The 25,648-nt window shown below is 41.5% G+C and overlaps 2 protein-coding genes across 3 annotated transcripts in view; one reads left to right on the forward strand and one right to left on the reverse strand.

The window, feature by feature from the left end:
• Positions 1 to 18,979, reverse strand: part of LOC111863878 — a 478,046-nt gene extending 459,067 nt beyond the window's left edge. The window contains exons 1-2 of the mRNA XM_033751255.1: positions 18,388 to 18,979; positions 16,114 to 16,427 (exon numbers count right to left, since the gene is read on the reverse strand). The gene's annotated coding sequence lies outside the window, so the exon portion shown is untranslated. The remainder of the gene's footprint in view (positions 1 to 16,113; positions 16,428 to 18,387) is intronic.
• On the forward strand, positions 14,662 to 20,630 carry LOC111863883 (28S ribosomal protein S2, mitochondrial). Of its 2 annotated transcripts, XM_023850676.2 has the most exons (3): positions 14,662 to 14,695; positions 14,807 to 14,926; positions 19,960 to 20,630. In XM_023850676.2, the coding sequence occupies exons 1-3, from the start codon at positions 14,677 to 14,679 to the stop codon at positions 20,607 to 20,609; spliced, it is 789 nt and encodes a 262-aa protein (XP_023706444.1). In that variant the 5' UTR covers positions 14,662 to 14,676; the 3' UTR covers positions 20,610 to 20,630. The 2 variants fall into 2 exon arrangements, with proteins under 2 accessions (XP_023706444.1, XP_023706443.1); XM_023850675.2 differs by lacking the exon at positions 14,662 to 14,695 and having other exon boundaries at positions 14,704 to 14,926.
• Positions 20,631 to 25,648: the final 5,018 nt, after the last annotated feature.

The following is a 25,648-nucleotide window of genomic DNA, read 5'->3' on the forward strand; positions in this document are numbered from 1 at the left end:
TGCTGGTAGTTTGAATATAGCTCTGTAGCAGATATCCATTTCGTAACATATCTCGGCATACATTTACTCACAGACCAACGTCTTTACTGGGGCGGGTAGGGCCGGGAGAAATGTCTAGCCACTCTCTCTACTGTTACTAGGGTTCTCGACGAAGCAGAGCGAAACAAGAAGCCTTAGATTTTAACAAAGTTGGTCAATTGTAGGTATGTGACTATGAAGAGTGATGCCGTGTAGTCTAAGTTCGCAAGATATTTCGGAGGAACGTGCTACCTCCATCTTCAAGGTCGAAGAGTAAGCCAATTAGGCAGCTAGGCAGACCGTTCTTCCGAAACACCGGTGAAATTCTACCTGACTTCACGGTGTCACATTCCAGATGATAGTACTCTTCGCAGAATAACAAAGACCGCTGTCTCCTGGGAAGTGGCACCGTGCAGTCTCATCCAGATTTACAAACTTTAAGATGAACATGCCATGCCGTCCATAGCTTCAGGCCAGACTATACGACACCACATCCTAGGACAGTATACACTTTATATTCACCGCTGTGAGAACCTCAAATCTCACAACGAATAATGAAATCCCCTGATACTAACTCCATGGAGCTGAGACCTCCTTGAGAAGCTGCCAGTTGCTCAGCCACTCACAAATTTCCCAACATCTTATGGAACCCGAAGGTTCACTACCGTGTTCACAAGAGCCCTCCGCTGGTCTCTATCTAGAACCCGATCAACTGAGTCCACACCACCCCATCTCATCTCTCTAAGATCCATTTCAATATTATATATACTCGTATTTTTCCTAGATCTCTTCCCTTCTGGCTTTCCCACAAAAGTATTATAAGGATTCCTCCTCTCCCCCACGCATGCCACATGCCCGGCTCATCTCATTCTCCTTGATTTAATCATTCTAATTTTACTTGGTGAAGAGTACAAGTTATGAAGCTCCTCATTACGCAGTTCAGTCCCTTGATATAGGCAACCCAAATGCTAAAAGTGTATGATGGGTTGCGTATAGTACATTATCGTTCTTTTTTTGTGATATTCGATTTGCGGTCGGTAAGGGGAAGCAGGAGAGAATGATAAAGGGGGTAGTTTGCCGAAGCCCCCTTATTGTGAAGGCATGCGGGGTGAGACCAAAGAGAATTTGATAAATTAAGAGTTAAGGGTGGTATTCTGTCCCTATATTAATTTGCATTTGGCGAGAGACAGAGCTCTTCATTACTCAGAGCACGATGATTTAATGTCGATGTGAGCACAGAACGGAAAACTTGAGACGGGGTGTAGAAGGCAAGAAGAACCAACCCTCTGCTGTGTCCTCACTAAAACACGTGAACCAGTGCTGTGCACTCACGTGAGCAGTGCATTTTCTCTTGCGTCCCAACACCCCCACCAAAAGTAACTTCTGCTACCATTCTTTTTAATTTCTGCTTCCAAGTGACATATACAATTCCACTGTTATACTTTAACTAATGATTAAAATATGATCAATTGTAGATAATAATATGATATTAACAGTTATTGATTTTTTAGGTTCCGTATTTTATTTTACACGAGTCAGTAAATAGGTCACAAATTGATATACGAGTAAGACGTAGAACATTCGACATTATAACCCGAATAAAAACATTTATTTCTAGACGTATCCTTCACCAACACTGACACACCTGTCCCATCGCTTTACCAGTACGTCGAAACCAGCAGCATAGAAGTCTTTTTGCCTGTTGACTCAGTCACTTCCGTACCTCTGCTTCAACCTTCTCGTCCTTGAGAGAATTTCTTGACCCAGTTGTGAACCGCTTTACGCGACAGACCCTTCTCACCGTAAACATAAAACATTTCTTCATGAATATCCTTTGCATTTAAGTTCTTTTGCTCACAAAAAGAGCAAAACAAAACGCTGCTCTTCTGTAGTATACTCCCTACGCACAAACCATAAGCTTGAGAACCACCATTTTTCGGCTGTCCGCAACTGCTTATTCAATATATTCGCAACTACCCTCCATTGAAAAACGATTGTATAAACTAAGAGATGCATTAGCAACTTAATTTTTCTGTTTCCGAAAATTTCATACCTGTATACAATAGAATGCACTAATTTAAAAACGGGTGTACTTTTCTAATAGATTTTAGTTCTCCATACTAATTCTAATCCAATGTAGAAAATGAATATTACAAATATGTCGCGAGTATCAGCAAGTTGGGAACCGCTGATTTTCCTCCTGACGTTGTCGTAAAGTAACCCACAAGGAATGGCCGCGCCACAGCTCAAGCGGTTAGTCGCTGGCTTCCCATCGCGGCGGCCAGGGTTCGATCCCTGGCCTGGTCAAGTGGGATTTGTGGTGAACAAAGTGGCGCTGGGGCAGGTTTTCTCCGAGTACTTCGGTTCCCTGCCAATCTTCATTCGACCAATTGCTCCACAATCACCCTCACCTATCAGCTGGGGCTGGTACAATAGGCCAGAAGTGGCCGCAGTACAAGGGACTTAGTCCCACCCCACTAGCATTAAAAAAAACCACAAGCAAACATACTGCCAGTGGACCCTCACCCAAATAAAGTTCACACCCTTTAGCCTTGAGAAGCCTGGATAGCGTAGTCGGTATAGCGACTGGCTACGGGCTGGACGACTGAGTGGTCGGAGTTCGAGTCCCGGAAGGGTAAAGAATTTTCTCTTCTCCACGTCATCCAGACCGGCTCTGGGGTTCACCCAACCTCCTATCCAATAGGTACCAGGGGCCCTTTCCCCGGGGGTAAAGGGGTCGGGGCGTGAAGCTGACCATTCACCTCCAACTAGTGCCGATGTCAAGAAAACGTGGATTTATACATTCACTCCCCCATACGCCTTCATGGCGTAGTGCTTAATTAGTTAAGCACAGGGGCAACTTTACCTTTTTACACTTTAACCTTACTTCCTTCAGACCCTAGCACTATTGTCACGTGTTTACTCAACAGTTGCCTAGAAGAGGATTGCATAATCCGTTGTTCTATTGTTGCTTGGAACAGACCACATAGAAAACAAAGTTTCCCCTATACGGTCGCATGTTTGGAAGTGATTACTGAGCCGTTGCCTGGCAATGCTTTGATCAAATCTGTTACATTATATTAACATTGGCCTGTTGGCTGATGAACTCTTAAAATTGAATTATTATTATTATTATTATGTGGCTACTGTCTTTGTGTTTTGTTTGTCCTTAATGTGATTACTAGTATCTGCACTCTGCTGTTTCTGTAATTGGCCTCTAGCTGTTGACTCGACACATAAATAATAAAGAAGTGAACTGAACTGAATTGAATTGAATAATGTAAATGGTATTAATTCCTCTTACAAGTGGTTTCTGTTTGTAATATTTGTCCCCGTGCTGTCAATGAATCTGGCCTCTTGGCTGTAAAGTCAGTACGTAAATAAAGAATCGAAATTAATAATTATCACGTGACTAGTGTCCAGTGCTTGACGACCAGGATTCGATTCCGGGGGAGGGCAGTAAATCTCTTCGGTGCCTCCACATCCATCCATACTGGCTCAGGACCGAGTCTCCTATACTACTGGTACCGAGGGTAAAGTCGAGTGAAGCATGAAACTGATGCGTGTAGCTTTAGATTTATGTCTCCAATACACTGGCATAATTTAGACATTTAAGCAACGCCTTTGCCTTTTAAGTTTAATCTACTGCTGCTGCTGCTACTACTACTACTACTACTACTACTACTACTACTACTACTACTACTACTACTGTTTTGTGCTTGTGCTGACTTTGTAATTGATTCTGTGGCTGTTGTGTCAACACGTTACAAAGAATTAAATAACAATAATGATAATATATTATTATTAATATTACGACTACTACTATTAGTATCAGCAGCACCAGCAATATACAGTCATCGTATAATTATCGTCACAATTATTTTGTGTTGTTATTATGACGTGTAATAGTGACGTCAGCAGGACGTATCCATTAGTCACATCAAACTGTGAGGAACAACAATGACTAATCTTCTCGCAACAATATCCCAAGTTTACCCTTGCACTTGCAACACTCTGCACTATGCAAAATCTTCCACCCCAACCCTACCGCCAACTCCGAACTAGAGTGACTTAATTCGCATGCGAATATTGCAACTATGAAGTGCAGGGAGCAAACTGACTTAAGCGTTAATGTACTATATATGTTGAATTTGGAAGGTGCCCGGTTCGAATCTCGAGCTGGACATCGACAATCGTGATTCAGGTTTTTCGTGGGGTTTCTTCAGTTCCTCTTTTCCAATTCGCTATTTACTAATCATCGTATTATTCCAGACGATAATCTTAACTACTGACAGCGTCGTGAATAAACCACAAACTGATATAAATTATTATTATTATTATTATTGTCTTCTCCACTCCTTTGCCATCTTCTGAATTTTTACCTTTAGCTTCTGATTCAGATATTATTGAAGCCATTAAGAGCCTGGGACCATCTAAATCTGTTGGAGCTGACAAAATCCCTGGATTCATTATTAAGGGTTGTACTGATATATTTGTACCTATTCTCAAATACATCTTTAATCTAAGCTTATCTCAGCAGCATTTTCGCACCCTATGGAAGCAAGCAGCAATTGAAACCGTTTTCAAGAGACAAAATATCTCTGCTAGCAATTACAGGCCAATATCCCTTCTCAATAATGTGTTATTCATGACCAAGTTTCGCATTATCTAAAATTTAAAATTAGTCCTTATCAGCACGGGTTTTCTAAAACTAAATCGACCTGCACAAATTTGGTAACTTACGTCCATTTTATATCCCCTTTAGTCGGCTCTCAGAGGCAACCCGATGTCATTTATTTGGATCTGAACAATGCATTCGACCTTATCCCACATTCTCTTCTTCTTCCTAAGCTTAGTGATTTTGGGCTGTCTTGTGGCTATGTAAACTGGTTTCGCAGTTATCTATCCAACCAGAAAGCTCAGGTCCGTGTTTCTGATATCCTTTCCTCACCTTCTGAAGTTCTCTCCGGTCCTCAGGGATATATCCTGGGACTCCATCTCTTCAATGTGTTTATTAACGACATATGCAATGCAGTTGCCCACTCTATCTATCTACTCTTTGCTGATGATATCAAAATTTACCGAGCCGCCAAATGTCCTCAGACTGCTATCCAGTTCAGTATAACATTAAATGTACACAAGGTTGGTTCACTGCTAACTGTACGAAACTGAACATCAGTAAAACTAAAGTTATATCTTCTCCAGGAAAACCAACGTACTGATCTAAGATTATAAACTTTGCGAATCCTCTATAAGCCGGACCGACTCTATAAAAGACCTGGGAGTATTTTTTGACGCTAAACTTCATTTCCATGACCATGTCAATTATATTTTCTCTGGATCTAGTTCAGCTTCTCAGCTCTAGAATGTATGATCAGATTGTACACTTCGTTGGTTAGATCTAAGCTTGAATATCTGTCCGTAGTCCGGCATTCAATTACGTCAACTGATGCCAACAAGTTGGAATGCATCCAGCAGAGGTTTGCGGCCCTCTGTTTTAATCATTTCTCCTCAAGTCCACTGCCGTAATTCTCTTGCTCTGGAGGAGTTAAAATTGCACACTCTGCATACGAGGAGGCATCGCCTCTACCCAATCTTTCTTACTCCAAGTTTACTTTGGCTCAAAATTCTGCCCTTCTGTTCAGGAAATTGTTGGTCTCCGAGTACCTGCTCGGTATATCAGAGACTTTGCCTTGTTCAGTGTCTGCTCCTCATGTAAAAATTGTCCATCTGCTAGATGTGCAGCAGCTGCTAATGTTGTTTGCAGGGACGTTGACGTATTCGGAGCCAGGAATGTCCTCCTCAATCTTTTTTTTTAACAATATGTCATAATTATTATTATTTGGATGTTAAGTTAGCATACAAACAGGTGAGAATTGAGTTATCATTATTATTAACTTCTATGTGTGTATGTACGCTTATAATCCTTCTCGCGACATAATGACATAACCATTGGAAATGTACTTATTTGACTGTTCTCACATATTAATGATAACTTTGAGTTTTCATGAAATTATCATTAATTTATTGCTGTTATACAGATTGCCTTATTTTGTATTTAGTTTCTTAGTTATTCTGTCCTTCCTTCTATGTACTCGTGCTAACTCTGTATTTTACCTCTGAGTTGTTAATTTTGCACGTAAATGAACAAGAATTGATCTGAATTATCATCATCCCAGTTGAAGAATGAGCGCACCTATGCTTCGACTCCATTATGCGTTATTCCTGAGCACAGAGCACATGACATCATCATCATAATCGTCGTGTTGTTATTACTATTAAGATAACATAAATGACTGCACCACGTACTTAGGTCACTGTGGTACGGAGTCCGTTTCTCTTGCTCAGTTGATACGCGGTGATTGACTCACAGCGACTGAGTCACGAGGGGTATCAAGACTTATTAGTTAATGTGTAAACACAAAAGATGAGGGGTGAGAACAGGGCGTGTCGGGGTGGGGGGAAGATATCTGTGATTTCACTCAGCGCTCTCTGACTGTAGCGGGACATAAAGACCAGAGAGTCTTATTGATTGATCGGTTGATTGACGTCACAACCATTTCTACTGGACGGGTTCTGGGCATGGAAATAAATACTGCTTTCCTCTATATGAATTGCATAAGATTCACGATTGCCAATTTATTTAATTTTTTTTTTCTGCATACAGGGCCTGGCAGAAATGATCAATTAACAGCTTCCAGAGAAGAAATTATTGTTGCGGTGTGGATACATTTTTGAAAGCGCTAAATTCCGTTACTGTGACTACCGTGGTTATTGGTGGTCGCTATGGTTACCGGATTTCTGAAGGAATAGCAGTAATGCTGTTGGAGTTGAGGCTTTCACAGCTGTGGCTATGAACAGTACTGTCTTCTGGGATGCAGAATTCACCCACGTTTCCGAGGGACATTTGCCCCATCTTCGTGGTCGAAGATACATTACGCAAGCAACAAGCAGCGTTCTATAAAAACTTACCTCTTCGCTCTGTAACTAGCCAAGTGTTGGGTCAGACATGAGGCTCGAAATATAAAGAGCGAGGATGTGATACTGTGCTGCCTGGTCATGGCTATGGCACAACTCAGGGGGCGGTGATGGATGAGTATGAAGCAATGGTGGAATTGCGTTCAGCCGGGGAAACCCGAACTCGAAGAAAGCCCTACTCCAGTATCACTTCGACCACTACTAATCTCACATGAAGTCATCGGAAGCTGAACATTTGCCTTCGTGGTGAGAAGCTAGCTTCTAACTGCCAAAGCTGTGACCAAAATATACGGAGAAATTAAAAGCACCTCTCAGTTTTGAGGAAGAGATCCCAGTTCTCACAGACATAACCAACAGCGCGGTGTCAAAACTATCAGATTTTTCCATGAGTATTACCAAAACACTGGAAAAGACAATGTCCACAACCGGACACTCATTTTATGGCGAAATGTCCGAACATTTCCGCTTTGACGTATTACATCTATAAACACGAAGCTTTCGCAGTTATACGTCTTGTGTGCGGTCATTCTTTGTCCCAAACACATCTGTGGATGCATCATACTTCAGTAGGCAACCTTACGGAAGAAAAGTCCCTGTGCGCTCAAAGAGATCTCCAGTGTCGGGATTTTGGTTCCCCTCGTGTGCTGGAAATAGATTGTAGTAACTTTATATTGATGATGTAACGACCTACGTCACTATCTAATGACGACGCTTCTTCAAAGATGTTTTAGACGAAATATACGTCATATTGCGAATATAACTGTCTTTTGGGACGGGCGCCGTGTAGACTGTCGTGTGTATGTGGGCTATTTTAAAATCGTATCGGTGGTTTGACTGATGAATGAAAAATTGTACAGCATTTACAACGAAGCATTCATGGCCTATTCGAGGCGCTATCCCGCAATTTGCCTGAAGGAAACCAAAAATAATCTCCGGCCTGGATTCGAGCAGAGTGCCTCCCGAATACGAGTAAAGAACGCTACGGTTACAGACTTATGTGCTTGCGGATGTGATGCCGTGTAGTCTGGTAGAAAGCTCGTAACATTTCAAAGAAACCTGCCTCAATCTTAACATTGTTCTACCGACAAGGTGATTGCAGCAGGTTCCTCAGAAACGTCTGTGTTTTTTTGCCTAACTACAGCCTGTCACATTGCAGAAAAGAGTAATTCATTCGTATATTCTAAAAGGTTCTGACGATGGTGTATAACACTCAGAATTACCGGGTTTTTGGACTTCGTCCATCGTCCAGTATTCTAAGTAGTATTCTCGTAAAAACTAGAGAACACAGCCTTTTGGAAACTGGATCTGTTGCGTCCTCAAGTGAGGAAGGGAACACCTGTTGTTTTGGGTCCCTTAGAAAGAGTTAACCTCAATCACTGAATCTTACATTAGCTCTTTCTAAGGGATCCAACACTGTAGGTGTCTCCATCGTATGGAATTTGTGGTGGACAATGTGGCGCTTGGGCAGATTTTCCCCGAGTACTTCTGTTTTCCCTGCCAATCTTCGTTCCACCAATTGTTCCAGAAATCACCGTCTCTATCATCTGGGGCTGCTGCAATAGGTAAGTAATTGCCGGAGTACCAAGTGGACTGATTCTCACCCCACTAAGAAGAATAAAAAAAAATAACAACAGCTGTCTCCCACTCACCAGAGGACGGAAACAGATCGTTTCCGAAACGTTGTGTTCTCTAGTTTTTAGAATATCGGACAACGGACAAAGTCCATATACTCAGTAATTCTGAGAGTAATTCATAATCACCGGTGTGAGAATCTGAAATGTCACAAGCACGTCAGATAAATTACAGGTAGGCAAATTCATACTTCGCCGGTCACGGTAGCCGAGCGGTCTAAGGCATGCACTGTCTTCGCTCGCTCGGAAGCCGGGATCGTGGGTTCCAGTCCCACTCAGGGCATGGATGTTTGTGTGCATTTTTCTGTGTTTGTCTATAGGTAGAGGTCTTGCGACGAGCTGATCACTCGCCCAAGGAGTCCTACCGTATGTGTAAGATCGAGAAAAACCGAAGTGAACGGAGTTCATGGAGGTAGGCCTAGGCCCACTGGGGCTGTAGTGCCAAGGAAAAAAAAATCATACTTCGGGTTGCAACTGTCAGATGCAGTCACAAATAACCAATGCAGTTGGGTCAGCTGTATTAATTCATTATGAGCATAACACGGCTACCCTAATTTGAGGATTTTGCTGTTTTCTTCAGCCCCTCCAGACAAATACCGGGATACTACATCAAATTAGGTCACGACAGCTTCACTTTAAATCTTTTCCAATTCATTATACGTTATCAAACCTATTATTTGACCCTGAACTAATGGCAGGGTCGCTAAATTCACCACAAATAAACAATTAATTATGAAGTGTTACAAATTTGTAAGTGGCCTTATCGTAGTTGCACGAATAAAATACGGGAATCCCAGTCGCAGCAGTGGTGCCAACACTACATCGGTTCAAAGAGAATCAAATGAAGGCGATCTAAAACTTACTGCTTCTTTACACACACAAAATGTCAACAGACAACGCTATTAGAAATGACTCAGACGGAGGGAGACGCAATTCCTTCACAGTTCGCCTTTGTGACTCAGACATCCAGCTTCGTCAATTTACGGCTTCAGTTTATAACTGGAGTACGGAAGTGTGGGACGTTTGCCAGGGCGGCGCTGTCTAGGTCCAGAACCACCCTGTCTGCACGAATTTCGGTAGGGTTCGTGTGCTGTTAGTCATCTATTGATGGAGAAAACAAAAGACAAGCCGATGACGTGTATGTGTCAATGATTCAGCCCGATTGTTGCTGGCGGTATTGTTACGTCATGCCTGCCATCTGGTGGGCCACGTGCACGGCTTGTCACGTGGATCAGTATCGTTCACAGGGGTGGGATGATGAGTCAAACCCCTCCAACCCTCTCGCACAACAAGGGATGATTTGAATAAGTGCCGGAAAATATGTAAAATCCGAACAAATTCTAAGTTAATAGTGTCCTATCTTCTGGGATATAACGCCTTGTTGTGTGCTGAATGTCTACCGACGTTTCGGAGGAACATCGTCTCTATCTTCAGAGTCGAATAAACAACAAGATACCAGCATGAAAGCCCGAAACGTCGGTTGATTTTCAACGGACAACACGGCGTTATATCCTACCGCTGTGAGAACGTAAAATTCTGAATTAATACTCCCCGAAAGTCATCTCCAATACATCTGATTTGGTGCAGAATGTCTGAACAAGAAGTCTGGGGAGCAGCAAAAAAAATGTTTTTCTTTTTTAACAATTACGTCGGCCCCCGGTAGTTTACCGTTCTCAGCAGCGACAGGAAAGCATAAAATGCCAAGATGAGATTGTCTAAGCGGCGTTGCGTCTATTATTTTCCTCTTCATCTATTTTCACGGTGATTTTGCAATAAGTTTAACGAAAATCGGCGATTCGCCTCAACACTTATACATACAACAGTAGTAGTAATACGAGGGAGAGTCACTAAACGGTTCGCAAATGGAAGTAAAACAGCTGTAATGGACGCAATAGGTTTTCTAGCTGTGTCGCTAGGTAGCAGCACAGTCCAACTTCATTTCAGTCTAAGTAATAGACGCGCGTGCGCATGCGCATATTCGGAGGCTGGTTTCAGTAGTCAAAATTGTGACCGTGCTTAAGGGGTGTACTGCCGAAGAGCAGTGTTGTGTTGTGTGTATTTTTATGAGTAAAAGGACTCAATGCAAAGGATATTCATAAAGAAATGTTTCATGTTCACGGTAGGAAGTGTTTGTCGCCTAAAGCAGTTCACAACTGGATCGAGAAATTCTCTCAACGGCGAAGAGGTTGAAACGGAGGTGCGGAAGTGACTGGGTCAGCAATCAAAAAAGACTCCAGTGCTGCGGTTTTCGACGCACTGGTAAAGCGATGGGACAAGCGTGTCAGTGCTGGTGGAGGATATTTCGAGATTTTTTTTTCTGGTTCGAATATCACATGCTTTACGTTTCATATCCATTTGATCTGTTTACTGACTCTCCCTCTTAATATAGGAGTAGCAGCAGCAGCAGCAGAAGTACGGCAGGTACTACTCGTGTAATATGATTTGAGGTTCTGGCGGTGTTACCAAGATAGTGTAGTCCTCTGGCATATGGTTACGCTTAAACTGATAGATGGGCATCGACGTTTCGGAAGAAGCTGCTGCTCACATTTTCTATCATAAAGGCGAGGAAGCAGGTTCCTCGCCTTCATGAGAGAAAACTCTGAGAACTAGTACGTTCTCAGAGCGAGTGCTTGTACATTTCTAGGCAAGTTACCGTGGTAAGGAATTTTCAAACTTTAAGAAAATGTATGACGGAGTGGAGGTATAGCTTTGTGCATTCTTAACTTCGATACTATAACAGATGGACGTGAGTAGTCAGCTTCACAATCCGGCTGGTTCAACACCGGGGAAAGAGACCAAGGTACCCATCAGAGAGGCTGGATGGGTTCCAGAGCCAGTCTGTCTGGGTGCTGTGTAGAAGAGAAGAACCTCTGCTTCTGCCGGGAATCGAACCCAAATATCCAGTCTCCCAGCCAGGATCCTAGTCACTACACCGATTCCTCGGTACTGAAAAGTGTTGGTCATTATTTTGGAAAGAGCTCACTTGCAAGACCAGCAAATAGATGGGAAGCTAAATCAAACGTATCTAAAGGATTTGAGATTTTCGTGGCGGTCATTACCGCATTAAGGGATGTCACGCAATGTAACCTGGTAGACAGGTGCCAACATTTCGCAGAAACCTGCTGACTCCATTTTCAGGGTAGACGAAGCTGGAGGAAGAATTGAATTGTACTGAACTAGTTCAGGTACAAAGTGGAGATATTTTGTAAATATCATTACTTAATTACCTTGTACGTTCGATAGTTCTGGTCCTCCCTTGCATAACCATGGTTTTGTTTGTGTAAAAAACACTGAACACGAGGTAGATCCTCATCAGGGATGTAGCCCTAAAAACAAAAGCGCCTGAGCAGTCCTGCACGCAGTTCCAGGTTAAAAGAAATGGGTACAAATCAAAATACGACGCCGTTCTCATTAGCTTACGGCAGCTCAACGCTCTTAAATAAAGACCCGAACGACAAAATAGCTCATATAACGCACATGCTTAAAGGGGACGATCCTTATACTTTCGAGGGCGGAAATGAAAGAAGCTATTAGAAGGATTTGAGGTTCTCATAACGGTGACTATAAAGATTGCCGTTTTCTGGACTGGGTCGGAAAAGACTGGACGTTTCTGAGGAACATATCGCCTCCATCTTCCGGATCGAAAAGTAAGCCGTTAAGAGACTAGGAAGATACGGCCTGGTTTCTTGACTGCCTTGCTCTTCTACCCTAAGGACGAAGGTATTTATGTTCCTCTGAAACGTCGGGCTTTCTACCAACTACAATGCGTTACCATCCACAAGACGGCACTCTTCGAGACAACAATAATTTTGTTTCTTGTTACGTCTTTAAAACAAGTGCCTGGGTAAAGTTCCGGCGCCCCAGAAATCACCACCCGGGACCGACCACAGCTCTGCTCACTATTATGCGTGTGATCCTCAATGACTTTGACCAAGTATCAGTGCCTTGGCCGCGCCATAGCTCAAGCAGTTAGTCGCTGGCTTCCCACCGCGGCGGCCCGGGTTCGATCCCGGGTCTGGACAAGTGGGATTTGTGGTGGACAAAGTGGCGCTGGGGCAGGTTTTCTCCGATTACTTCGGTTTCCCCTGCCAATCTTCATTCCACCAATTGCTCCACAATCACCCTCACCTATCATTTGGGGCTGGTACAATAGGCCAGAAGTGGCCGCAGTACAAGGGATTAGTCCAACCCCACTAGCAACAGAAAAAAGTATCAGTGTCTAAGCCGATGGACAGACCTTAAAAGCCGACACGGCAGACATTTACTAAAATTTACTGGGCCATACCTATTTTATGCCATATGGATCCGTAGTAAAGCCTGGTTTGCATACGACCATAAATTTAATTTCCATGTCTAAAATAAACCCCTCCACGAATTTTGATGAAATCTCATATGGGAGAATTTCACGTATTTACATTCCATTATTCACATTTCTAAGTAGGCGCAACAAACCTCAACGCATACCGTTAGTATCTCTCTGTGGTACATTAAGGAATACACCCTTTCCAGCCCTGTTATTTCAATTTACGTTACAAGATTTTCCGATTCTGCGGTTTATCACGTTACTGGGTTCATAAATGAAAATGAAATATCCATGTCATTTTTAATTTATATGCGTTGAATGCAACGAGCAGTTTTAATGAAGCTNTTAAGTTACACTAGTTGATTATCTTTCCTCCTCTCAGTTTTAATTTATATGCGTTGAATGCAACGAGCAGTTTTAATGAAGCTTTCAGAAGTTAACAGGATGAAAGTGCAACACGTGCCTTCTCCGTAGTGCTAGCCGTACGTTGTCAACACTGAGATGACGATCATACAAAAGATGGCACTAGCGTTTAATTGTACTTCCCTGCCATCCTACGACGATTACAACAAACAAAAATTTGTCGGCCTGTAAAGTGATACCAACATACTTGTGCGCACGGATATCTATTGTAAAAGCGATATCAACACCAGAACTGGCAATATTAAAATCTACCGGTCAGTAAGTGCTGCAGTCCAGTTCTTGGAACATTTTAAAATTTGTTTAAAATGGGCTCATTCTGTTGTGCAACATCAGATTACAATAAGATTTAAGAAATATGCAGTTCTCCTTAATACAGTTTTTTTTATCATCAATGGTGACAAGAAGTAACTGTAGTATGTACCATAGTGTGACGAATATGACCATTTGCAAGGCAATGCCTCGGTAAACACCACATGAAAACCAGAATAGCAACAGAAGCGAAAGTCCATTTAGTAGGCAACGGCTCGCTAGCACGCGTTCCCGCTGCAACAAATATTACCAAATACATTCCCGTGACAATGGGATAATGATAACTAAATTTTCGAGGTGGTGGCCGCTATTCGGTCTTCCCGAAGTTATAAAAGAGAGTTCATTCGTGAATTCGAGAAACTCGTTCCTAAGTGACTTCAGAAGGCAGTTCAGTAGTTGAGTATTCAGCTGTGGAGTGCTAACTAGCGGACAACGGCAGCGGAAGAAATGGCCGACTCGTAAATCAGAACCAAGTTAGTCACGCCGAAGGGGAGCGAGTCGTAGACAGTCATTGATTGTGAACTGTCATAATTGATTGTAATTGTAAAGAAGTGCCAATAAATCCAATCATCTAATCCAGAACCCAATATTACTCGTCATGAAAATCCCGATACGTGACAATAGTTATCTGAAAACTGAAGCAAGAAATATATCCAGCATATATATACATAGATTTCATGATATACAAATTATATAACACTACTTTAATATCAAACCCGCGATTTAGACTTCCAAAATATATATTTTAGATTTTTTTCTGTTGTTGAACTTGAGGGCCTCATGCGGGTGCACTACGGAAATATGGAGCTGAGCTCAGCTCGCTGCTTGGCTTACTCTTCGACTCTAACAATGAACGCAATAACTTCCTCCGAAACGTCGGGCTGTCTGCGAAATACACGGCGTTACAAACCGTGGTTACAATCCTGAAGCACGCGCTCTTCATAATCAGCGCCGAGAACTTCAATCTAACAAAATTTCATCCTATAGGCGTTGGCACTACTGGGCAACGCCAAGATGGCGTTTATTGTTTCTGGTAAGAATTATTTTGCATGTAACTAGGGACGAAATGCCGCTAACTCATATCTTTCCCAAGTTAACGACAAATGTTAGGTCTATACTATGCTAATGCAGTTCACTGTTTTAGCTGTGAAGGTTCAGTCGATGCTACTCCGACCTTCTTATGCCATATCCAAGATTTTAGGATATTCAACACAAGTTCAACCAAATGATGACGTAGAAAACACAATTTTGCCGCCTGACAAAGGTATGTAGATTGGAATTTATATAAATCAGACGCTTCTGTTTAATATCACAGTGTATTATCAGATGCGAAGATTGCGTGTCTACTTTTATATGGGGTTTTGAAGTTGCCATTGAAGTTGGATATTTAACAGAGAATGTTTGAAAAACAAACCTGGAAATTTCTTTTATATATGGTCACCATGTACTGTATAACAGAATACCTGAAAAGCAAACAACCTGGAAACTGTTCTTAAATATGGTGATTTTGTAATCTCTTTAGCGTACACCTGCATGTTCATGTCAGAGTTGCTGTTTCTTATTACCTCTACGTTTACTAGATCTAGCATATCATAACCTAACTTAATTTGTCACGGATATTGGACTTCTCAGGGAAATATACATACACAATGATTACTTTAACTCTTAGTACAAATATGGAAGCATCTTGGTGAATGGTATATGTCAAAACATTTTGCAAGCAAAAAAGATGTAATTAATCGATGAATGTACTGTAAATATGTGCCACAGCCTCTGTTGTATATTACAGGATAATTAAATTAAGGTTTATAATGAAAACACGAAATTAAAATCATAACATTGAAATGATATTAAGAGGATTACTATCTTCTGGGATGTGACATATGTAGTCTGGTATAAGTATGTTTCACAAGAACAATCTGCCTATATCCTAAGGATCAAAGCATAAGCCATGAAAGTAACCAGCAAAAAGCAGGCAGCAAACAGAGGAATCTGCCTGCCAACTGTTCCTTGGTTGCTTTTTTAGCTTACTCTTTCAGTTACGAAGATGGAGGCACTTCTTTCCTCTGAAATGTCAGTGAACTTGTACCAGACTACATGGCATCACATCCCAAAAGATATCAGTCTTCACAGTCATCACTATGGGAATTCCAAATCCAACAAATAATATTAAGACTGTGGTATGTATATTGGTTGATATGTACCAATATTTTGGATGAACCTACTGCTTCAATCCTGAGGGTAGAAATAATAGCATAGACATTATTTTATTTTTTATGTCATTTGTGGAACTTTCATGCATCCTTTATGCACTTATGTGAAATTTTACAGTGGCACAGTATCTGTCAGTTTTCAGCAAAAAATCAAATCATAAAATTGCAGTTCTCCTGCCTGTTACACCATTTCTGAAGCAAATTTCACCTTGGAAATTAATGAGCTTTGTGCACTTACCAGTGATGTGTGATGAACACTGCTTAATAGTGGTGTCTGCTTCTTATTGAATTAAACAATGCCACACATAAACAAGAATTCACACAACACATATAAAAACTGCTCATTTTAAAATAAGAGCTACTGATTATTTTACACAAGAACACACAACTTTTTTGCATGGAGGATTCACTGTTGCAAAGATGTGGATGAAACTGGTCCCAGAGTTCCTGTTTCATATAACGAGTGACCACACCATATGTGACTCACAAAAACAACTTTTTTCATGTGGATTCACTATTGCGAAGTTGAGGATGAAAGTGGGCCTACAGCTCCTGTTTTATGTAACAAGTTACCATATAAGCCGTATCTCAACAGATCCCAAGTTCCAGGTAGCTATGGCATCCAAAATTGTCACTGTGATGCGTATTTTTTGAGGGGGGGATTTAACAACTCTCTTGGTAGCTACTGTATGTAGCCCTAAAATGTCTGAGGAAAACCACAAATAAACTGTCTTGGTCAAGATTTCAGCCAGTGAAGTCCCAAATATAAGTCTAATGTATTACTACTGCATGAAAATGCTTTTGGTGCGGCCTATATTTTTCAGCATATTTTTGCCAAGTTTTACTATTTATGTATGAACAGTTTTAGTTCGTTCATGCAAACTGTAGCTTTTGCCAGTGAAAGGTGTTTTCCCTGCACCTAATTACACATCATACCATAAATAAATATGGGGGTATGTAAGTATAGCTCCATGCACTCTTAGTCTCAGCACTGGATGGCGTGGTCAGCTTCACGCCTCAGCCACTTTACCCCAGAGGAAAGAACCATCCATTGGATAGTAGACTGGGTGGACCTCAGAGCCAGTCTGAATACAGTGTAATGGAGAAAATATATCTGTCCTTCCTGGAAACTGAACCCCCAGTCCATAGTTTTCCAACCCACGACATGGTCATTATAGTTCACAGTGGTAAATGGTACTGGACATTAAACAGATGTAACTGTTCAAAGACATATTTTTCATGCTGTACATTTTCTATTAAAATATTTCCATTGGACAACATATATTCTCTTCAGAGTGTGTAAGAACTTGGAAGAGAATATACATGTATGTTGTATGATGGAAAATTAATATATCTGTTAATTCTCACAGTATGATGTAACACTGTACCAAAAGTACTGTTGCATATTTTGAATTATTTTTTAAATTTCCAGTTCGGTTCCCCTTTTTTTGGGATGGCTTCTAATCAGCAAAAAAATTTGTTCAGGCTTGGTAAGAGGATGCATACAGTTAGTGTCCCCCTGCAGGGCACCATGCTTGCCTGCTTGATGATATTTCAACTTTATCGCATTTTTCAAGGGATCTGTTAGCTCTTTTTATGTTGTTTCACATTTTGGCAATGAAACAGGAGTATGTACATAATTTGCATTGTGTTCATTGTAGAACTACTCTACTGGCATCAAAAACAGTTCACTGGGTTTTGACTTTCACCAATAATATTTTTGCCTAGTTCATGTAAGCATGGACCAGAAGCCGATGTGCCAGTCAGTTTCTACCCACCCTGGTTTCTTGGATGGTCCTATTGGTGTATTTATTGTTAAACATAGTGATGTTGAAGAAACCCTTTATTTCAGACCATGCTGAATAGTAACTGCATCTGACCAATATGTACACATACAAACTCCGCTATATATTTCATTTAACGGCATTTTAATTAGCTGAAGTGATTTAATGAGTAGATTTTATATGTAACGGCCATATCATTTTAAATTGTGAAATTTATCAATATGTTAGCTGAACGTAACCTAATGTTACCATAGACACAGTGCTTTGTTAGGTTTGGTCGGAGGGGTAAGCATTATAGGCAAAATTCCGGGTACACGGTCTGGAAGATGAAAAGTGGAATTTAAGCCAGTTAAACCGACCACAAATGGCAATAGGGAAACAGAAATACGACTTTTATACACGAAATGGGACCTAAATTCTTCCGGTTTTCAAACCGGGGAATGCCTGCTAGGGAATGTGCATGTTTGAAACTTTTCTATAGTATGATGATGCTTGATTTGACGTGTTAGTCTACAGTCACACCGCTATTATAAGAAAATATAAAAAGTGGACCGTATTTTACGACAATGCCCCCTCTTGTTTCACATTATAAAAATTTACTGTAATACCAAACTGCAAAGTTTATCTCAAGAAGGTGGTTCTCCTGACACGCAGAAAATTATATGCAACACCGATTCAGAATTTGCATAAATATATTAAAAAAAAACTAAACACGAGATACGACTTACGGTAATTATAGATTTAATAATATACAACCATCGCGCTTTCGGATTGAATTGTACAAAAAAAGTCACACCACCAAATCACACACATCAAGTACACATCCGCGCGCAAAAAGGGAACGTTCTGTAAGAGAGCACCAGTAAGCATTAATTAACGGTGTTAGAGTGCATTTGTTTGGGGTGTGTTACAGAGGTAATCTTTGCCGCGATTTCCGAGAATCGTTATCGGCCTGAGTTGAACACGTGTTGGTGAATGGAGCAACGCAAATTGAGGAAACGGCAACGCAACTCGAAAGGAGACTGAGGGCGAGGGTACATCAAGGAAACTGGCAACCGCAACTTCCGAGAATATGATGCAATAGAACTACGCGCCGAGTCGGCGAAAACCGCTCCGTGTGTCATGGCCCTTACTGAATGGAGCAGCGCAAATTGAGGAAACGGCAACGATACCAGTTCTCTGAAATTGCGGTTGCGAGTTTCCTTGGTGTGCCCCCGCCCTAATAGTACCCTTGCCGAAATTGGTGGGAAGTATATGGACATGCAGACCTTCAATATACGAGGGCAAATCGAAAAGTCTTTGCGCCTATTCTTTTCAGCCACAGTAAAACACATACAGAAAAATCAAAATACAGGCAGTGTTCTAAGTACCTTTGACTGTTTTTCCACATAATCACCACCCTGGTTCAGGCATTTGTCCCATCGCATCGCTAGTTTGGAGATGCCGCTGTTGTAGAATTCGGCCGGTTGAGCGCGGAACCAACGCCGGACAGCGGTTTTCGCGTCGTTGTCGGAAATGAACCAGGCGTGCCAGGAACTTCTTCAGTGACCGAACACGTGGTAATCACTGGGGGCGAGGTCTGGACTATACAGTGCATGCTCCATAATCTCCCATCTGAATGACTGCAGTCGGGCGGCGGTCCTGTTTGCCACACGAGGCCTGGAGTTGTCATGGAGGAGAATCACATTGTCCACGAGAATCCCCGGGCGCTTTTTCCTGATAGCAGCTCGCATACACGCGAGTGTGCCCCAACAGCTGTTCGCGTTGATGGTGGCACCTCGTGGCATGAAATCCGGCAGAAGTGGTCCTCGGCGATCCCAGAAGACCGTGACCATCAACTTCCCGATGGATGGCGTTCTGCGGAATTTCTCCGTGACATCGAACCAGGATGTTTCCACACTGTGCTCTGCTGCTTGGATTCTGGACTGAAATGCAATACCCAAGTTTCATCTCCAATGACAGTGAGATCCAGGAAGATCCACTGAAGAAGTTCATGGCAGGCCAGAGTTTCATTTCCGACGAAAACGCGAAAACCCGTCTGGCGGTGGTTCCGCGCTCAACCGGCCGAATTCTACAACAGCGGCATCTCCAAACTAGTAGTGCAACGGGACAAATGGCTGAACCGTGGTGGTGACTATGTGGGAAAATAGTCGAATGTACTTAGAACACTGCCTGTATTTTGATTTCCCTGTATGTGTATTATTGTGGCTGAAAAAAAAATAGGGGCAAACACTTTTTGAGTTGCCTTCATACATCAATATATATTAATAACATAACACATTTAATATACATATTTTCAGGTGCAGTGACTCCACAGCTAGATCCCTTGAAACACCCAGACTTCTTTAAGGTTCATCAGTTGTTCACAGTCCGTGATCTGTTTGATGCTCGAGTGCATTTTGGCCATCGTGAAGGATCTTTGGATGAACGAATGAAACCATTCATTTTTGGGTCCCGCCTTGGCCACTTAATTTTTGACCTCGACATCACAGCATACCATTTGCGCCAGGCACTCAACTTCACAGCACACATAGCTGCCAGGGATGGCATTATTCTCTTCATAGCTCGTGGTGCTCAGAATGCCCATCTTGTTGAACGCACAGCACGTGAATGTCAGGAGTTTGCTCACACCAGGTACTGGCGTGGGGGCGTATTTACTAATGCAGACATGCAGTTTGGTGCTGTTACACGGTTACCGGATCTGTGTATATTCTTGAACACACTGAACACCATCCTCACACAGCATGTTGCAGTGAGAGACTCAGCCAAAATGTGCATCCCCACTGTTGGCATCGTTGATACAAACTGTAACCCAAACCTAGTGACATACCCAGTGCCAGGAAATGATGACACACCATGCAGTGTGGAATTGTACTGTAAACTTTTCAAGGAGGCCATACGGAGAGGTAAGGAATACAAGAAGCTGAAAGAAGCAGAGGAGACAAAATGAGTCTGCATTAGTCATAAAAAACACATCTTTATGTAAAGAACATTGAACAATAAAGCCATAATTTCACGAAAATGTTAGTTTTATCAGCAAGATGGATTAATGCCAACGCTTCCTTGACTATAAATTCTGTAATTTGTTAACTGTGTAACATCATTACAGAAGAGCATGCTGTCCCCATCTTCAGGCTAGAAGAGCTTGCTGAGCATGGAAAAGGTTGTAAGAATATAGGCAGGGGGAGGACCAGAACTGGGATAGGGGTCCCGAGTGAACCAACCTATGAGGGAGAGTCAGTAAATAGGTCACAAATGGATATAAAATGTAAAACTTTATATTCAAACCTGGAGAAAACATTTCTTTCTTGACTTATCCTCCACTAACATTGATACACTTGTCTCATCACTTTACCACTGCATCAAAACTTGCAGCATAGAAGTCTTTTTACTGTTGTGTCAGCCACTTCCGCACCTCCATTTTAACCTCTTCGTCATCAGCAAAACATCTGCCACCAAGGTGATTAGCAGACCAGATAGTAGTCACTAGGGGCCAAGTCCAGGCTGTAAGGGGAATGCTCAAGAAGTTCCCACTGTAGTTCTTGAATTCTCCCCTGGGTTTCTCGAGCTGTATGGTGTCTGGCATTGTCATGATGAAGCAGTACCCCTCTTGCCAGTTGCCTGGAAGTTTTCTGCGAATTGCATCCTGAAGCTTAAACAGAACTTCACAGTGTGATGCAGAATTGACATTTTCACCACACTTTTGAAAATAGGGTAACAGTACTCCCTGATCATCCCAAAACATGGTAAGCATAATCCTCCCAGCCAATGATGTATGAGCAACCTTAAATTTTTTTTTGTTGAAGGTGAACTGGAATGTTTCCATTGCACTGAAGCATGCTTTGATATGGGTTGGTAGTGATGCACCCATGATTTGTCCCCAGTAACAATCTAACAATCCTGTTAGGCATAGCTTCTCCATCTGCATATGGTAGGATGCTACAAGGACAGACCCATTCAGGTAAATTTTTTCTTGGTCCTTCAGTTCTTTAGGCACCCACCATGCACGTTTTCTGAAACTCTGAACGACCATGCATTATGCTGTATGCTAAACATCTGGAATGTCCTAGTGCAGTTTCTACACTATTGTTATCCTCCTGTCAGCTCAAATCAACTCTTCCATCCATTGCACAGTTTCTTCTATCACAGTCTCAATGGGGTGACCTAGTCGGGCATCATCTGCTGCAACTTTCAAATGTCCTTGAGAGAATTTCTTGACCCAGCCGAGAACTGCTTTACATGACAAACACTTTCCACTGTAAAGAGGAAATATTTCTTTTATGAATATCCTCTGCACGGAGTCCTTTTGCCCACAAAAAGCGCATAACAGAAAGTGACTCTTCAGTAGTAAAACCTCAAGCACAGTCGCCATTTTGACTACTGAAACCAGCCTCAGAACATGCATATCTGCTACCTAGTGATACACATAGAAAATCTTTTACATTCATTACAGTGGTTTTACTTCCATTTGTGGCCTGTTTATTTTTTTTATTGCTAGTGGGGTGGGACTAGGTCCCTTGTACTGCAGCCACTTCTGGCCTATTGTACCAGCCCCAGATGATAGGTGAGGGTGATTGTGGAGCAATTAGTGGAATGAAGATTGGCAGGAGAAATCCTGCCCCAGTGCCACTTTGTCCACCACAAGTCCCACTTGACCAGACCCAGAATCGAACCTGGGCCGCCGCAGTGGGAAACCAGCGACTAACCACTTGAGCTATGGCGCAGTCCATACCTGTTTACTTACTCTCCCTCATATGATGAAACAATCTCAGGCCTTTGAGAGGGTTATTTTGCCAGAATAGGGAGATGGTCACTGAGGATACTGTTTCTTTCCTTGTCAATATCACAATATAGTAGGTAAAACCAAGGGATAACACTCAAATTAAGAAATTAAAAGTTTATTCTAAAGAAATCAGAATGGTGGTTGAACCAAATCCAAAGCCTTGTACATCCCTTTAACAGGAGACACACAAGAATACAGTTTGGATTGCTAGGTTTTGTCCATCATCCAGTATACCGAAAAACAGCGTTTTGGGAACTGGTTGTTTGTCCGCAGGTGAGGAAGGTATTGGAGACATCTACTCAGCTGGGTTCATTAGCGCTAACCTCAACACTGGACAGTCTATGTCAGTACAACTATATCTGTATACTCATACATACACCTGAGATCAGGGTTTGTTAATGGGAGACCACCTGATGCCGAGGTTAGCTCTTTCTAATGGATCTAACAGAGTAGGACTCCCACCTCCTCACCCATGGACAGAAACAGATTGTTTCTGGAACTTTTTTTAGAATACCAGATGATGGACAAAGTCCAAAAATCCAGCAATCATCAGTGATGTACACCATCATCACAACCCTTTAGAATGTAGGAATACAGATTAAATTTAATAATATCTTGGGTGTCCTTTATTAGGCCTATGGTAGGAAAAAACATTTATACATATATAACTGATAAAATATGGTATTCTATAATCTCATTTATGGCTGAAAAATTACCATTCTGGATAATTAAAAGATTAATTCCATATGGCACAACACAGAAAATACCCTGTAAAATCCAAGAGATTGTATTCACATTTCTTTTACACTCCAGTACTGGGTGTTTTCAATGTATTACAAAATGAATCACATCTTTAAAACTGAATGGAATTTTAACAAACTTTTTACCAGTATTTAGTCAACAATAATTACAGATTCATGTAAAATTATACCCTAGAAAACACTTGCATTTCATTACCATTTCATTTCATCCTTTTAAGTGTTGTTTCCTGTCATCAATAAATTGCTAAAGACTGAATTTGAGTTATGACAGTATGTAGTCCCATAGATGGATATCAATGTTTCAAAGGAACAGACATACTGTCTCCATCTGTACGGTAAAATGTGCACAATAGATCTCTGAAGATGGTGCAATGGCTGCTCTACACATACCCCTTATGCATTCATTAGCATAAAATATTAAGGTTCCTCCAAAATGTCACACCCATTTCATCACCATGAAAACTTCAAATATCATCCACTATACAGTCAGAGGTTCCAAAAGTGTGGGGAACATAATTTTTTTTTGGGGGGGGGGGTGTCTGAAAAACTATTTTAAACTTAATATGGAGAAACATTTTTTAAACTCCTTTGCTTGTCTGTGGTAGTTTAGTTGTCATACAATACTACAAAATTCAAACTTGGAGAGCATCAGCAGTTTTAGAAAGTAAATGACAATATAAATCTATGTACTGTTATGGATTTTGTAGCTCTGTGAGAAATGCTAGTAAATTTACCATTAGATCAACTCACTCCATTGTTGTTAAGGGGTATAAGAAAGCTGCTTAACCCCTCAAGCTGATCATTTCCACCCCTAAATTTCTCCACTGTCTAGGGTCAGAAAGCCGAGCCCTGACGATACAACTGTTGTCACAGACCTTGTGACACCATCTTAGTGTAAGTTAGTGAGTAAACTCATTTATATTGTAAATAGTCTTCAGTCATAGACTTTGGCATGTTAAAGACACAGAAATACTTCAGTGGTTGAATATGTGTTAACACGTAAACGTTTTAGTTCCATTGGGTACAGACATAGAACATACATCCCATAACATTTACTATACATAATTGTTACAGTTGGGTATTGAGTACTGATAAGTGTTTTCTGAACCACAGAACAACACATAGATCTTTAATGGGGATAAATACAAAAACAGACGACAAACCGACAACAAATAGTAGTCTGAGTTGCCTAAATATGTACTATGAATCATATCTTTCAGTTCTGTGTGATTTAATAATTAACAGTGAAGTGCAACCTCACTGTTTTTTGTGTCTCAGTATCTTAGCAGCTGACAGCATGAAGCCAAATAAACTGAAGTGGCACCTTGAAATGAAATATTCAGAAACAAAAAATGTCTGAAGAATACATCCATACAAAACTTGATGAAATTCACATCCAGCAAAAGAATTTTGTTAATACTATGTAACCGTACGTCCCTCGCAAAATTATATAATTAAGGATACGAACAACTAATGCATTGTTTCTCACCATGAAAGACGCTCCATCGGCGAGATACCATCCCGGGACCGTCTCGTAATTCAGCTATTGTCCTCCTTAGGCTAAGGGTGCCCCTATTGTCCCTAATGCTGCCTGTTTACTCCCAATACCATAAACCCATGAACTCACCGTGTGTGAGACTGGCCAGCAGGGGTCTTGCGTGCCTTGAAGACCTAAAAAAGTTTACGGGCTTCTCCAAAATACGAATATAGGTCAGATGCCGGGCTCAACCCGTGGCTTTCTCTTTTTATGTTTCTATTTTTCGTTTTTTTAGGNAGAGGGAGAGTCGGCTATAGGGAGCGGAGGAGGACATTAGTTGAATGGTAGATATGGAAGAAATACGTGTTTAACTGTAGGGTAGCGAGTAGGGTGGATGGAGCTGCTAACTTAAAGGACTATACAAAGATTAACAGTTGAATTGAATTTTAAATTAAAAGTACGATATTCAATGTTCTGGAGATCCCGGATTTATTTACCCCAAAGTGTGTTCCACTCCCATCTCCGAAGCACCCGTATCCTGTGATTAAGAACTCAAGCTCGAGCGACAGTCGTGGCAACTGTACGTCGGCGGACAGCTGCAACTACTACAGTATCATCCAGAACATCAAGTGACATTCAAAATAGGGCAGAAAAAACCACACATGATCTCTGAGATTCTGATACTCCCTGCTGTGACAGACGTGGTAACAACATTTGGTGAAAAATGTGTTCAACTCAATAGACTGCTGATGTATCAGAAGACTCAGAAGAACAGTTGTTTGAGAAGTTGAGAAACAAACATTTTTTCAATACAGACTGATGTAACTGTAGTGGTATTGGTCACTTGAGAGCTTACATGTGATAGGTTGAAGATACAGAAATTAATAAAGACACACTTCTCTGCAAGACCACCTCTGTGGTCTAGTGGTCAGAGTTCCTGGCTACAGATCCAGAGGTCCAGGTTCGAT

The sequence above is a fragment of the Cryptotermes secundus genome, unplaced genomic scaffold (assembly GCF_002891405.2).
Source record: "Cryptotermes secundus unplaced genomic scaffold, Csec_1.0 scaffold171, whole genome shotgun sequence".
In the NCBI taxonomy this organism is placed as follows: Eukaryota; Metazoa; Arthropoda; class Insecta; order Blattodea; family Kalotermitidae; genus Cryptotermes; species Cryptotermes secundus.

Coding starts and splice junctions, on each gene's coding strand:
- LOC111863883 (XM_023850675.2), top strand. CDS start 14,782: ATGCTAATGCAGTTCACTGTTTTAGCTGTGAAGGTTCAGTCGATGCTA. Junction 14,927..19,959: donor AATTTTGCCGCCTGACAAAG/GTATGTAGATTG, acceptor ACATATTTTCAG/GTGCAGTGACTCCACAGCTA.